Source organism: Onychomys torridus, chromosome 10, assembly GCF_903995425.1.
Source record: "Onychomys torridus chromosome 10, mOncTor1.1, whole genome shotgun sequence".
NCBI classification, from domain to species: Eukaryota; Metazoa; Chordata; class Mammalia; order Rodentia; family Cricetidae; genus Onychomys; species Onychomys torridus.
The window spans coordinates 46,364,051-46,378,805 of record NC_050452.1 but is presented as its reverse complement, the minus strand read 5'-3'; the positions used below and the strand labels follow the sequence as shown (position 1 = coordinate 46,378,805).

General features: G+C 43.5%; 1 protein-coding gene across 1 annotated transcript in view; it reads left to right on the top strand.

Moving 5' to 3' along the window:
- Nwd2 (NACHT and WD repeat domain containing 2) overlaps positions 1-13,065 on the top strand; it is a 165,167-nt gene extending 152,102 nt beyond the window's left edge. Inside the window, exons 6-7 of the mRNA XM_036201341.1 lie at positions 1,786-2,375; positions 6,911-13,065. Of these exons, the coding sequence (XP_036057234.1) occupies positions 1,786-2,375; positions 6,911-10,843 (4,523 nt within the window). The 3' untranslated portion in view covers positions 10,844-13,065. The remainder of the gene's footprint in view (positions 1-1,785; positions 2,376-6,910) is intronic.
- Positions 13,066-14,755: the final 1,690 nt, after the last annotated feature.

Genomic DNA, 14,755 nt, shown 5'->3' with positions numbered 1-14,755 from the left:
GACTTCATGTCATGTTGCTCATTGATTCTGGTTCACTTATACTGTCACAGGCATTGCTGGTTTTTTCTCTTAGTATTGCTTGCTTCCTCTCAACCTGCACTGCACACAACGAGCAGGATGTACAGCGCATCGTAGTTGCTCAAGAAAAGTCAGTTTATGAAGAAGGAGCAAAGATAGCTGGAAGGAAGGGATGGAGGGAAGAGTGAGTTGGTATTCTTTAATCGTTGGTTCTTTATCTTTGGGGGCCCACCCCCCAGCTGTCAAATAAATATACGGAGACTTCTCCTTTCTTATGAATGTCCAGTCTTATCTTGACTTGTTTCTAGCCAGCTTTTCTAACTTAAATTATCCCGTCTACCATTTGCCTCTGGGCTTTTATCTTTCTCTAGTCTTTATACCTTTCTTCACCTCTTACTCCACTGCTGGTTGTGTAGCTGGATGGCTGGCCCCTGATGTCCTCCTCTCCTTGTCTTACTCCTCAATTCTGCTTCTTCTTTCTCTAATTATTCTCTCTGCCTGGCAGCCCCACCTATCCCTCTTACTATTGGCCATTCAGCTTTTTATTAGACCAACCAGATGTTGCAGACAGGCAAAGTAACACAGCTTCACAGTTAAACAAATGCAACATAAAAGAATGCAATATGCCAGGCAGTGGTGGCACACACTTTTAATCCCAGCACTTGGGAGGCAGAGGCAGGTGGATCTCTGTGAGTTCGAAACCAGCCTGGGCTACAGAGTGAGTTCCAGGACAGGCACCAAAACTATACAGAGAAACTCTGTCTTGAAAAACCACAAATAAATAAATAAATAAATAAATAAATAAATAAATAAATAAATAAAACAAAGAATGCAATACATTTTTGCATCATTAAACAAATTTCCACAGCATAAACAAATATAACACATCTTCAACTAATATTCCACAACAACAGACACCAGACACATGCAGGCTAATTGAGTGGAGGGGGCATTTTCTCCATTGAAGTTCCCTCTTCCCAGATGACCTGTGACTTGTGTCTAACTAATAAAAAGTCTAACCAGGACCAGAGGGAAAAAAAGGATGGAAGGGAGAGAGAGGGGGAGGGAGGGTAGGTGGGACTAAAAATGCATACTTATCTCTGCACCTCTATGTACTATAGGCCATATGTGGTTTAGTTCAGAAGAAATGATATCCTGTACTAAGTCATTTTCTATACTTTTCTGAGACCATGGAATTGAGCAGTAGTGTAGATCATTAGCAATGATTAATATTCAGAACATGGCTACATTTTATTTTAAGATGTGCCTTTTCATTTCTAGTTCAGCACATCTGTCTAGGGTACAATAGACTAAAGGTACCTCAGACTAAATGATGACACCACACTATAAAGGGTGGCCTGGCAAGGAACCAGGAGCCTGACTATATCACTTGGCTGCCTCCATGTTTCCTGGCCCTAAAGGGAGCCCGCTGTTTCCACATTTAAAGGGGTAAAGTTGGGGAGGGAGATTCAACATAGAGCTTAGAGTCATCACTATGAACCCTGCATGCTTGGTTAGCAAGCAGTGTTCAACTTCTGCTTCCCATTGCAAGGGAAATAAAATATTTTATGAAAAAAAAATCTATTCTTCTGGGTCCTACCTGCTTAGGAAAAGACTATTGTGAACTTGGAAACCATCCCACAGGTTGCAACACTACAAATGATAAGCAAAATAATCTTCCCCAAAGTGACTAACAGCTAAATATTAGGAACTGGGGCACATGGCTCCTTCAATTAAGGTAATAATCCCCATCTTAACTTCTTCCAGCTATCGAGGATGAGTTTGACTTTGCTCTAGGCAAGCAAACTCCAGCATTCCTGAAGAAGTGTGTGTGCTACATCAGGAAGATCGCTAACATCGAGCGCTTCGTGAAAATCCCGGAGATGGGAAAATACATGGACATAACTGGAACAGAGCCGAGAATCATCCGTGACCCAGAAGCTCAGGAGAAGCTGATAAAACTCAGGGATGAATTCATCCCGACCATCGTCGCATCCTCTAACCTGAGAGTATACACGTCTGTCACTCATTGTGACATGAAACTGGGCTATTCCCAAGAGATAGAAAATCATTACATAGAAGGACTTGGTAAGCAATTTTATGAGGACATGATTGACATAATTCAGGCAACGGTACAGCAGAATTTTGACACAGAGACTGATACACTGTACGATGAAATCCTTCAGCACTCCTCACTTTGTAAAACGTACGCCTCCTTCTATGAATACAAATGTGAATCGCTAAACATCTTGCATAAGTACATCCTGCCGAGCAAAACCGGGCACATCAACCCTCTCGTTGTGTATGGTGGGCCATGCACCGGGAAGACTCTGCTGCTGGCTGAAGTAGCAAAAAAGGTAAAACAAATAAATAATAATCTACTTTATCCTTTCTCTGTTTGCAGAAATATTATTCTTTGGGGGAAAATAATAACTTGATCAAATTCAACTCTCATTTTCTGTGTTGGGTATCGGAATTATAACTAGACCTTTTGGGGATACATCTGCGTTTCTTTTTTGCTGGTGTGATGGCTGTGCTGTGAAAACAAGATGCATGGGATGGAACTATAAAACCTTTTTTTTTTTTTTTTTTTTTTTTTTTTTTTTGGTTTTCTGAGACAGGCTTTCTCTGTAGCTTTGGAGTCTGTCCTGGACTAGCTCTGTAGACCAGGCTGGCCTCAAACTCACAGAGATCCACCTGCCTCTGCCTCCCTCCCGAGTGCTGGGATTACAGGCGTGCGCCGCCGCCACTGCCCGGCTACAACCATTTTCTTTTGTCACTCAGTATTCCGACTCGTCTGCCTCACTTGGATGAAAAGGGGAACCAATTCTTCAAAACTCGTCTCATCCCCATCAGGCAAAAAAAAGTCTTCTAGTTTCTCTAGTCGCTAAGTCAGGCTCAGTTCATCATAAGTGTGTCCAGTCTAAGGTGATAAGGAACACTTGGGTCTCTATTTTTCTCCTCCATCTGAGGCCTACCACAGTCAAGGCCCTCACTGTGGGTGTGGGAACATGGACGTCTTTATAGACCTAGCACTTCTTCCCCCCTCCTGTCCTAACTTCAACCACATTTATTATATATATATATTTAATTTTATAATTAACTTAATTTCACATATCAGCCACGGATTCCCTTGTCCTCCCTCCTCCCACCTCCCAGCCTTCCCCTTCAACCCCCCCCCCATCCCACCTCCTCCAAGCAAAGGTCTCCCCTGGGGAGTCAGCCCAGCCTAGTAGACTCTGCCGAGACAGGTCCAGCCAGTCCCCTCCTCCCTACACCAAGGCTGAGCAAAGTGTCTCAGCATAGGCCCCAGGCTCCAAAAAGCCAGCCCACGCACCAAGGACAGGTCCCGGCTCCACTGCCTGGGAGCCTCCCAAACAGTTCAAACTAATCAACTGTCTCACTTATCCAGAGGGCCTGATCCAGTTGGGGGCTCCTCAGCTATTGGTTCACAGTTCACGTGTTTGCACTAGTTCGGCTATTTGTCCCTGTGCTTTTTCCAATCATGGTCTCCATATCTCTCGCTCAACCACATTTATAATCCCTACTGAGTGGTAGTGTAGTGGAGATAGGAAGATGATGGCTGGGGAGTTCTTACATGACCTCCATTCTGCTGTAAGTAAATGCTGAACTTTTCTCTGAATAAGCATTAAAAGTCACCCACCATCTCTTCTGTGTCCTGCCCCTCTTTTCCTGATCTTCCCCTCCTGCACGCCTGGCCCCAGACCCACTGATGACCTCTCACTGCAGCTCCCTAAGAGCAGGGCAGTGCATCCTTTCTTTGCTTATTGCTTTTTCACTTCCTGGACATCCGATAACAAACTTCCAGAGTCTTTTAGGTAAAATCCTCTCCAGGCAAGCCCGAGGAGGAGGAAAGTACCCAGCCTTACCATCTCTTTCTTCTCAATGCTTCACGTTGGATTCATGGGAAATACCCAGGCACTCTTTGGCCCCTGGAACCCTAGACCCACAGATCCATCCCAGAATAACAGCCCTGTTCCACTCCTCTACCAGAGCTGTTAGCTAGCCTGTCACTCAGCCTCACATCTCTCAGATGGCACCAGGCACCAGATGACCTTTTCCCTGGCTTCACAGGGTCTCTACTCAAAGGTCTACTGAAGCTACTTTCTCTGGATAGATGTGAAGAATAAGCATTGTTCTGCCTTCTCCTCTGAGGGTGAGGGGATGAGAGATCAGATCCATGGCTCCTTCATCTTCAACTTTTTCTTGACCCCACCTCCACCCCTACCCCCGCCCCCAGCCCTTTTTGAAGGCTGTGTGTTATCACTAAAGTGACTTCAGAATCCCCCTTTCCCTACATGACAATTTGTGACCTCGTTTTAAAATGTGTTCTCTATTATCTTGCCATGTCAGCCTAAACTGTACAAAACTAGATCATTCTAATTTCTGTTACACTTGGCGTTCAAGTGTAACGACTTCTGTAAGTCTAATGATGACTCAGAACTGTCATGTCATCCTACTGTACACTGCCTAGCAGAGCCTTCTCTAACTCTGAATATTCCTGTAGTCTGTCACGGGCCATACAAAATCAAATTGATCATCCTGAATAAAAAACAGGGTTGGCCGCATTGCACCTGTTGTAGGGGATTTGGTGCCAAGTCAAATTTACAGGTGAGAATCAGGTATATCATTCTTACCCTAATTGGCTATCTTTTAGTAGATCACATTCAGCTGCTTTCATTCTTTTGCTAGAAGATGCAACCATTTCTTTAGTTAAGCACCAGCTGAGGTAGAGACCTGACCTTAGGCACCATATCTTATCAAAATAAATTGAGAGAGAGAGAGAGACAGAGACAGCAAGACTTTAACTCTGGTTTGACTAGTTTCTATGTGTGTCTTCAAACTTTGGGATTATTTCCCACAGTCACACTGATGACACTGTGAGAGGCACATAAGAAGTTCGATGAGGATTTCCTTCCTGTGTAAGGAAGGATATAAAGAACAGATATTGTTGAGTTGGTCGAGTAGAAGGTTCATGTGTTGTGTCTACATGTGCATGAGAGGTCATAGATTGTATGAGACAGGCTGGTGTGCCCATACAGAGAAGCATCTCTACTCTGCAGTGTGCTAGTCATGTGAAGTTGATCTTGAGTGACAGCTGGGCTCTATGTCTTCTGGAGAGCTGGTGTGGTTGTGTGTATCCAGACACTCACAGTACAGGGTTCTTCTTATCAGTTTCCTCAGCCCTTCTCATCATTTGTCCCTCTTGGGGAGTGGCTGGCTGTCTGTCAGCAGTGACTTTCACTGTCTTATGTCCTTGTTTCCAACAGGATCTCATACTGTCTCCTGTGAACCCAGCTCATATTTATAGGGCAGTCTCCATAGACATTCCATGAACAATAGCCTTAGCACATGAGCAACCAATGACAACCATTGTCAAACATCGGGTTCTGATCAGCCACCAGCGGACAGTGGTGCATGGCATTACCGTTGTCTCTAAAGGCAGCTTCAGACAACAAAACTAATTAACAAAATGCTCCTTAAGCGATGCCACCTACCAAACTGACATCCATAGATCTTAAATCTTACTTTTTTCTTCATCTGAGCAATCTCAAAGATCAAAGTTTGCTAATTTATAGAAATAAACTGTATATAATAACTATAGAATTTATAGACTAACTCCTTATTTTCTAAAGAGTATTCTTGGTAATAGAATGGCTGAAAAGCTATATCTCCCTAAAAATACTCTTTGGAGGGCTGTTTTGCACTTTGATCATATTTCTTCCCAACTTTGACTTTCCAGGGGAAAAAAACCTACATGTCTCTATATAGTTTTCTCCCTTAGTTCTACCAGGAAGGAAGGGAAGGGGGGAGAGGAGAAGGGAAAGGGCATGTAGAATGGAAGTCAGATGTGGTCTCTACTTCAATTTTGTTTCTAATGACCATTCAACTTGAAGCAAGTTAGTGATTTATCCTGAGCTGTGGCTTTCCCTCCCACTAAATATCACAGTCAATCCATATGCCCTTCATAGAGATCATGTGAAAAGATGGCTGCCTGTCTACACAGTGGAGTATGAAAGCACACAGCAATTAATTAACCTCAGAACCAGAACTATGTAGACGTTTTAAAGATTTGTTTTTATTTTTAATTATGTGTATTGTGTATGGGTCTGTGTGCGGGTATGTGAACTTGAACGCAAGTACCCTCAGAGGCCTGAAGAGGATGTCACTCTCCTGGAGCTGGAGTTACAGGTGGTTGTGAGTCAACTAACTGATATGGGTGCTAACAAGATATTAAGAGCAATTGCTCTTAATTGTGAGCCTTATCTCTAGTTTCAAATTTTATAAATTTTTATGAAAGAAGTAATAATCACAATGATGACCCTGTAGCATCACAAAACACCTCTTCGTTACAAAAGATTCTATTCAGCATAATATATTGATGGTAAATATTTTATTACATTCTGATTAACTCACTAGAAATCGGTCAGCCATGTATGGAATTATACATTCTCAGTTAATGAAAGCATTTACTCAATGTGATTTATAAATCATTACTTAAGTCAGCCATTAAACAAACACTGAGTATATACTGTGTGCTAACAGCTACCAAAAGTTAAGGATTTCGATGAAAAAATGATCAGACTGTGTATCCAGATTCATGGGTATTGAATACTCTGTAGTTTTTAGAATTCAAACAAATATTTTCTTAAGATTAAGAAGTACTGTTTCACTGCCTATGAGTCTCACCTGTAGATCTGCACATGAGCTTAGTGGCAGCACTTTGGCCTTCCCAGATGGTTTGTGCATTTCTTGGACCAGGGCTTCTTTTGGCATGGCTGGTGTTAGTCTGAGCTCTAGGCGGGGAACCTCATTAATTATGATTGTGTTAAGGCACAGCACTGTTCTAAACTCTGCTTGTATGTTTTAGGCTTATGGCTGGCTACATGAAGACACAGGGCCAGACTCTGACCCGGTTGTCATTGTGAGATTTCTAGGGACGACAGACATGAGTGTTGATCTGAAGACACTCCTTCTAAGTGTTTGCGAACAAATGGCCGTCAGCTACAGGTGTCTGGTTCAAAGCTATCCTAAGAAGATCCATGACCTTCGTGACTTATTTATAAACCTGTTGAATGAGTCTTCACTGCAGAGGCCTCTGGTGATAATATTTGATGCCCTGGAGCAGCTCTCCGAGAACGATGATGCTAGGAAGCTCTGGTGGCTACCTGCCCACCTTCCTCGGTTCGTGCGGATCGTCCTCTCCACACTGCCCAACAAACATGGGATCCTGCAGAAACTAAGGTGCCTTATCCATGAAGAAGACAATTACATTGAGCTGATTCCCCGGGACAGAAAGATGTGCAGCCAGGTCCTCAAACACCAGCTGCTGAGAGTCAAAAGGAAGGTCACATCAGGCCAGCAGATTTATGTAAACAACGCATTCTCCAAGTGCACGCTGCCTATGTTTGTGAACCTGACTTTCAGGGAGGTGAGACATTGGAGATCTCACAAGGATGTGGATGAGTCTTCCCTCTGTGTGACTGTCCATGAAAGTATAGAACAGTTATTCTGGTCCTTGGAGAAAAAGTGTGGTCAGAAACTGGTCTCCAGAGCTCTGGGTTACATCACCATGGCCAAAATGGGTTTGAGTGAGATGGAACTGGAGGATGTGTTAGCTCTAGACAACAGCGTTATGAATGAACTCAATGAGAACACCCGACCCAGCAATCCCCTGAGAGTACCTTACCTGTATATCGCAAGGCTCAAGGAGGGGCTCAACGGATATTTAATAGAAAGACACGTGAAGAATGTCACACTCTTAGTCTGGGCCAACAGACACCTGCAGCTCATAGCCCAGAAGCTCTATCTGCAAGAGGACAGAAACCTTCGTGAGATGCACACGATCCTGGCCGATTATTTTCTAGGGGTGTGGTCGGGAGGTAGGAGGAAAGCTTTCTGCCTGGAAGACCCCTACCTGAACGGCTGCCTCGACTTAGAGAATAGAAGCCTGCTGGAGGAAGGAAAGCACTTCATGGAACAAGCATCTTTTGACAGGCAGGCCCCCGACCAGCCCTGGGTTTTCCAGTGTAACCCACTAGAGCCCGACATCTTTTTTGTCAATCACAGGAAAATGTCTGAGCTCTTGTATCATCTGACAAGGTGTGGGAAAACCGATGACCTGCTTTACGGCATCATCATGAACTTCAGCTGGCTTTACACCATGATCAAAATTGGCCAGTTTGACAAAGTGCTGGCTGACATAGAACTGGCTTACAACTACTCACAAGAAAAGGAGCTGAAGTTCCTAGCCAGCACGCTCCGTGGCATCAGAAATAAGGTCATCACATTCCCAGGCTCCCTTTCAGCAGAGCTCCAGCAGAGGCTGCTGCCTGTTGTGAGTTCCCTGCCCAAACTCAGACATCTTCTTTTAGAATGTGACAAAGATGGACCTAAATACTGCTCCATTGTTCCTCTTCACTCGTCCATGGACGTGACATACAGCCCTGAACGTCTCCCCTTAGCAGCCAGTCACCTGCATGTTACGGAGATTCTGCCCACCTGTAACCCTAGCACTGTTCTCACAGCTTTAGAAAACGGTTCCATCAGCACATGGGATGTAGAAACTCGCCAGCTACTCAGGCAAATCACCACAGCCCAGTCTGTCATCCTGGGCATGAAGCTTACCAGTGACGAGAAGTACCTCGTCGTTGCTACAACAAACAATACTTTGCTGATTTATGACAATGTCAATTCCTGTCTCCTGTCTGAGGTGGAGATCAAAGGGACCAAGCATGGAAGTGGCTCCACCTACATCAATGGGTTTACACTCTCTGTCAATCATGCCCTTGCATGGCTGGAGGCCAGCAAAGATGTCACTGTCATTGATCTGCTCTATGGATGGCCCCTTTACCAGTTCCACTGCTGGTATGAAGTGACCTGTGTCCAGTGCTCTCTGGATGGGGTGTATGCTTTCTGTGGCCAGTACCTCAACAATACCACCATTTTCCACTTAGGGAGTGGAGAAAAGTTATGCACGGTGACATCAGAATTTTCAGGTGGCTTTGTAAAGTTTCTTCTCATCTTGGACACAGCTCAAGAGATGGTCATGGTGGACAGTGAAGGGAGCCTCTCTGTTTGGAATACAGAGGACATATCCAACCCCCAGCTGACCGAAGACTTTGACTGTCAAAAGGATGATAGCGAGGTGGTGAGCATTGAACTTTCTGAGGACCAAAGTGCAATTCTGATCTGTAAAGCTCTAAGCATTGAGCTCTTAGACACCGGCATGTGGAAGGTAGCTGAAAAGTTCAGAGCCAGGCACAATGAACGATTTATATCTGCCGTGCTATCCAAAAATGGAGACTGCATCATTGCCACCATGGAGAACACCCCAGCGGTGTTCTTCTGGAGGCGGGACACAGGACAGTGCATGGCAAGCTTGCAGGAAGTCTCGGGTACCATAGTGAAGCTGGTCAAATCTAGCCACCACAATATGCTACTGTCTTTATCAACCAGTGGCGTTCTTTCCATCTGGGATATAGACATCATCACAGCTATGTCCAACATAGATAAAACTGGAAAACCCATCCAGAGTCTGGTGTTGCCTGCCAGAGGGGAAATCATTTACTCTCTCGATGGCTCTGATTGTGTTCATAAATGGAACTTCAGCAGTGGGTTCATTGAAGCAGTATTTAAGCATGAAGGGATAGTTGAACACTGTGTGTTAACTTCCGCTGGAGACCTCATGGTGACATCAGATGACAAAAGCAGCCAATATGTCTGGCATACCAGCAGTGGGGAAAACCTCTTCCGAATTAATGGGCAGAGGATATCTCAGCTGCTGATCACACATAATGACCAGTTTGTGGTCTCTCTCTGTGAGGAAAATGCCTCCAGGGTTTGGAGACTGGCCACAGGCCACAGAGTCTGCAACATCTTGACCACTTTGCAAAATGCCTTCATTACCTCTGCAAACACCTTTGTGGTAGGAATGACCAAGAGCAAAGTGCTGGCAGTCAGTCTTTGGACCGGCAGTATCACCAAGAAATTTTGCTGCGAAGATGGGATCACCATCGTGAATTTTAAGTTGATCCCCGACTGTCCTGACATCATCGTGTTTATCACATCAGCTGAGACTGTAAACATCTGGAGTCTGACGGACGAAGTGATCTGTCGACGCGTGCAGCTCCCAAGCAACTTCCTGAAAAACCTGGAGGACTTTGAAATCTCTCCCAATGGGAAGCTAGGCATTCTCTCCCGGGGAGATGAAAACATCAATGTGCTAGATTTACACAGTGGAAAACTGAGGGTGGTTCATGCCTCTGGGGTCATCTGGAGGCAGAGACTCTCTCGAGATGGTCGCTACCTGGTATATATTTGTTTTCGGAATGGGGAGGAGGAGGAGGAGAATGATGCCACATCTAGCTTAATTGTCATGAGACTGGCTGACGGCAAAAACATTGGTGCTTGTTCCCTTTACAAAACACCCACCTTTCTCGTACTCTCACAGAGACACCTGAACATCATCGTCGGCTTTGATGATGGGAGTATAGGAATATACACAGTTGTGGACCGTGTCGATGCCGCGCTGAAGATCAAAATTGCCACCTCAAACAGCAGGCAGATCTTCAACAACACAACACAGACATCCAGGCCAAAGTCAAACAGTTACTCCTTTAAAGTATCTGTGGACTGCCTATGGAGAGAGTCCACTGAGGTCTTTGCCAGAGACAGCCCCATCACCGTGAGTGACTCCTCAGAGTCCAATGAGGCAACACCCTCCAAGAAACACAACTCTTGTTATGACCGGGTGTGTGCTGCTCTTGAATCCCGGAGCCACAGCTATACACCAGATAACTGACATGATGTTTATCCTGGCTCAACTGAAATACATGATCCACATACAACAGAAAAAAACAAAGCAAAGTGAATCTTCTGCATTTCGAACGATAAGCTGCTCATTTCTTAAAAGCAGGAAAGATGCTGGAATTCTCAATTGACTAATATCCTCGTGAAAAGAACAGAACTCTGAGACTTCACTTGGGTGCCATCTTTTTGTCCAAATGTGTTAGACAAATCGAAAGCTTCCGTAAGTGATAGTGAAATGGCCATTTCACCTAGAAGAGAGAGGGTAAAGTCTTTTAAATTTGCTGTGTAATAAGAATCAGCACAGTTGAGTACATTGATTCAGATGAGAGAAGCTAGACTTATAGGTAGACCAGTTGGACTAGAAATAGTTCTACAGAAGTCCATCGAAATCATGATGGCAAAGAACTGTCTGTCTCTAAATGGTGATGTGATAGCAAATCGCAGCCTTAATCTCTCTTTACGTTCCCCAATCCTGACAACTGTGTTAACTTAGTCTGCATACAAGAGGTCTAACGGTGCAAATCATGTCTGAAAGATGTCCAGATGTGTTCCAGTTTCCCAAGACACCACATAAAATGTGAGATGGTGAACAGACTGGGGGGAGAACCAACTACCACTATTATAGGGCTACTGAACACGGAGAGTCAGCCGTCATCAAAATACACTCACAACAACTGCATGCGAGGGTTTCTGTGTCATGGAATGTATCATTTTTTAAACTGTTTCTTTCTTGGATTGCAAAAGAACCCACTTAATAAGAAACTGCAATCTTTTTATACCTTTTCTTGAGATGCATATTGGTGATGCGTGTAAAGAGTTATAGAAAGGGGCATTACAAACTTGGTCAAAGCACCTGTTTCTTTCTTTCATTGTACTAACAAGAGTCTGTACTCTTCAGTCAGCTGTTGGGAAGCCTAAGTTATTTCCCAGACCCCTGCAGTATCTCTTAATAGGAAGCAAGCTTTTTAAACACGCCATCTCTGACATATGATGACATTGCCTTACTCTTGTTCCTTCTCTCTCGTGTGTAAAAGTCAGATACACGACCAAATACTCTGGGACAAACTGAATATGCCTGTCTCTGTGCTAAAATATTCCATATATCTTAAGGGTGTCCAAAGGTTCTTACCATCCCTGTTTGTAATCACTTTCTTACTTCTAGACACTGTATGTATGCTTCTTTATCTGTCCACTTCCAGACTGAGGACTTTCCTAGTCTTACCATTTCAAAGCAGAAACTATGAAATGGTATATTAAAAAACAAAAAACAAAAAACAAACAAACAAAAAAAAGACTTTCAGAAGGTGAAAGTGATTTTCTTCCTTCCATGTTCTTCCCGTAGCATGTCCAGGAAGAACTTTCAAGGGGGTCAGGAGCAGTGGTTGGTTTGATTTTCTTTGAAAGTGGAAGTTCCTTAAATTGGAACAGCGAACCAAGAACCGGCTTATTTTCATCCCAGCTCTGCTGCGAACTCATCATGCTCCTATAGCCTGATCTTTAACCTCACCAGTGTATTGCTTTTGTGGACTGCACAGAGATGGTTTCTGCTACAGCCTGTAGGCCTGGTGGGGATGCTGGGAGTAACATGAGAAACATGTCACTGCTGTGACCTATTGATTGCCAACACAAAGCAAAAAAAAACAAAATTATCTAAACCCATAGAGAATCTAAGTCAATTGTATTTCACCAGTGAAATGTAAGCATTCAAAGGTGTCACTCGGATATCAACACCTTACTCCATGGTGAAACACAGTTTTAGGTGTGTTCCTCATAGTGTAGCTACCAGCCAGTAGGTGGAAGCCCAGGGAGGGCTAAGATCCATATACCCATCATCTGGATCCCATACTTTCAGCTCTTCAGCCAACACGTTCTTATCCCTGTCCTTATCAGTTGAACCTCCATGCCATACATTTCTAAGAATTAAATGCCTAGATGGAGTAAATGTAGTGTGTGAGTGTCCTGTGTAAAAACTAATAGAGTATATCAAGTGACCTGAATGATTTTTTTTCCTAACACGTTTGCAACTGATAGCTCATACTGAATGTTTTTATGTAAACTTTGTATCGTTGGGATGAACTACCCAATCAGAGATTTATATTTTCATAAATGTTACATTTAGTTAAATTTTGTTACAGAGTTGTTACACTAGAAAATTATTTCAGTGTTCAAACAATATATGGTCTTGTGTATGTATCGTTTGTATGAATAAAAGATGAGCCATGTAGGCTTGAGTGTGGCGTACTTTTTCACCAGAGGTTGGCCAGATGTAGGAGACCTCCAGCACCAGTGATTATTCAAATCTACCAAAGGTCCACTAGAACTGTTTCCAGGCACAAAGCCATGCCATCTACACCACAGCGATTGGTGAAATTATTAAGGCCACTCCACATAGTTAAAAGGGAGGTTTATTTTGTGGGGTAACTTACAAGTGAAGGGATAGTTTTCAGAGTCTGGCAAAGGTATGGCGCTGTCCGGCAGTGTTCTCTGGAGAACTCTGCTTGGTCTACCTCCAGCATCCAGGGTCCAGGAACCAAGAGAGCCCGCACATCTGGATCCTGGGTCTTCAGCGTCCTCTCTCAGCCTTGCCTTGTGGGCGTGACCATTACAGAAGCCTCAGTGGAGGTTGGAACTTCCAGGCCAAGGCTGGAATGGCTACCCACTACACACACACACACACACACACACACACACACACACACACAGCCTCATGAGTTTGGTACAATTTACTCCACATTTCTAGGTGACAAAGCTTAGACATAAAGACGGTGGGCATGCCCCCAGGGTACTGCCAGCATCTTCACTAACTTTCTCAAAGCACATCAAAATACTCAGTACCCAGTGGTCACTTGGTGACAGTAACTTCTAAGATATTTACTAATTTGCAGGTGAGAGATTCAGCAAGTTTATTAAAGATCACTGGAAGCTACCATTAATGCCTGCGTTTGTTTTGTTTTGTTTCCCTTTCCCTGGCACACAGAGATAGTTGATGAACCCGGTCAACAAATATTTACCTAATCACAAATTTCACCAAGAACACAGAAGTCAATAAAATAGCTCTTGTCTTCCAGAATTTCAGACCCAACAAGAAAACAGGGAGAAAGTACATTCTCCGTGTACATGTGCAAGGGTACACAACTTCCTCTTGTGGCTGAAGAAGGGAAAGATGGTGACCAAGGCCTGGAGCCACTCATAAATTCCGAAGTAAGTGAGCAAAACGTGGGAGAACCTTTCTGGATACCTTTGTACACAATCACACACACACACACACACACACACACACACACACACCACATACACACACACACCACATACACATATCACATACACACACACCACATACACACATCACATACATACATACACCACATATACACACAGCACACACACACCACATACACACACATACCACATACACACACATATCAGATACATACATACACCACATACACACACAGCACACCCACCATATATACACATACCCTTGGTCTGAGAATTCCCATACACACCCAAAAAAAAAGGATATCTTTAAACATGGCAGTATTGGAAAGCTTCAGTGATATAAACAATAATCAGATGAAACATTGTATATAGTTCTCAACAAAGCAAACGCTAAAAAAAAAAAAAAAAAAAAAACCCACAAAATTTAACTTTTAAAAGAAAACGAACTTTTCTTACCCTCATCTCTTTCTGGTTAAAATGAACCTCAAAGTTTCCCCCCACAGACTCCAACACCCAAAACAAATTCCAAAGTCTTTTTTTGATCAGAATAACCATACATAAATGAACCAGTAACACCATGAATATTTCTGACAAGGCTGGAAATGAACCTGAGAATCACTTATTGTGACAAGAATTTTTTCCTTCAAATCAATAAATAGCATTTAACAACGTATAAATTCCCTCA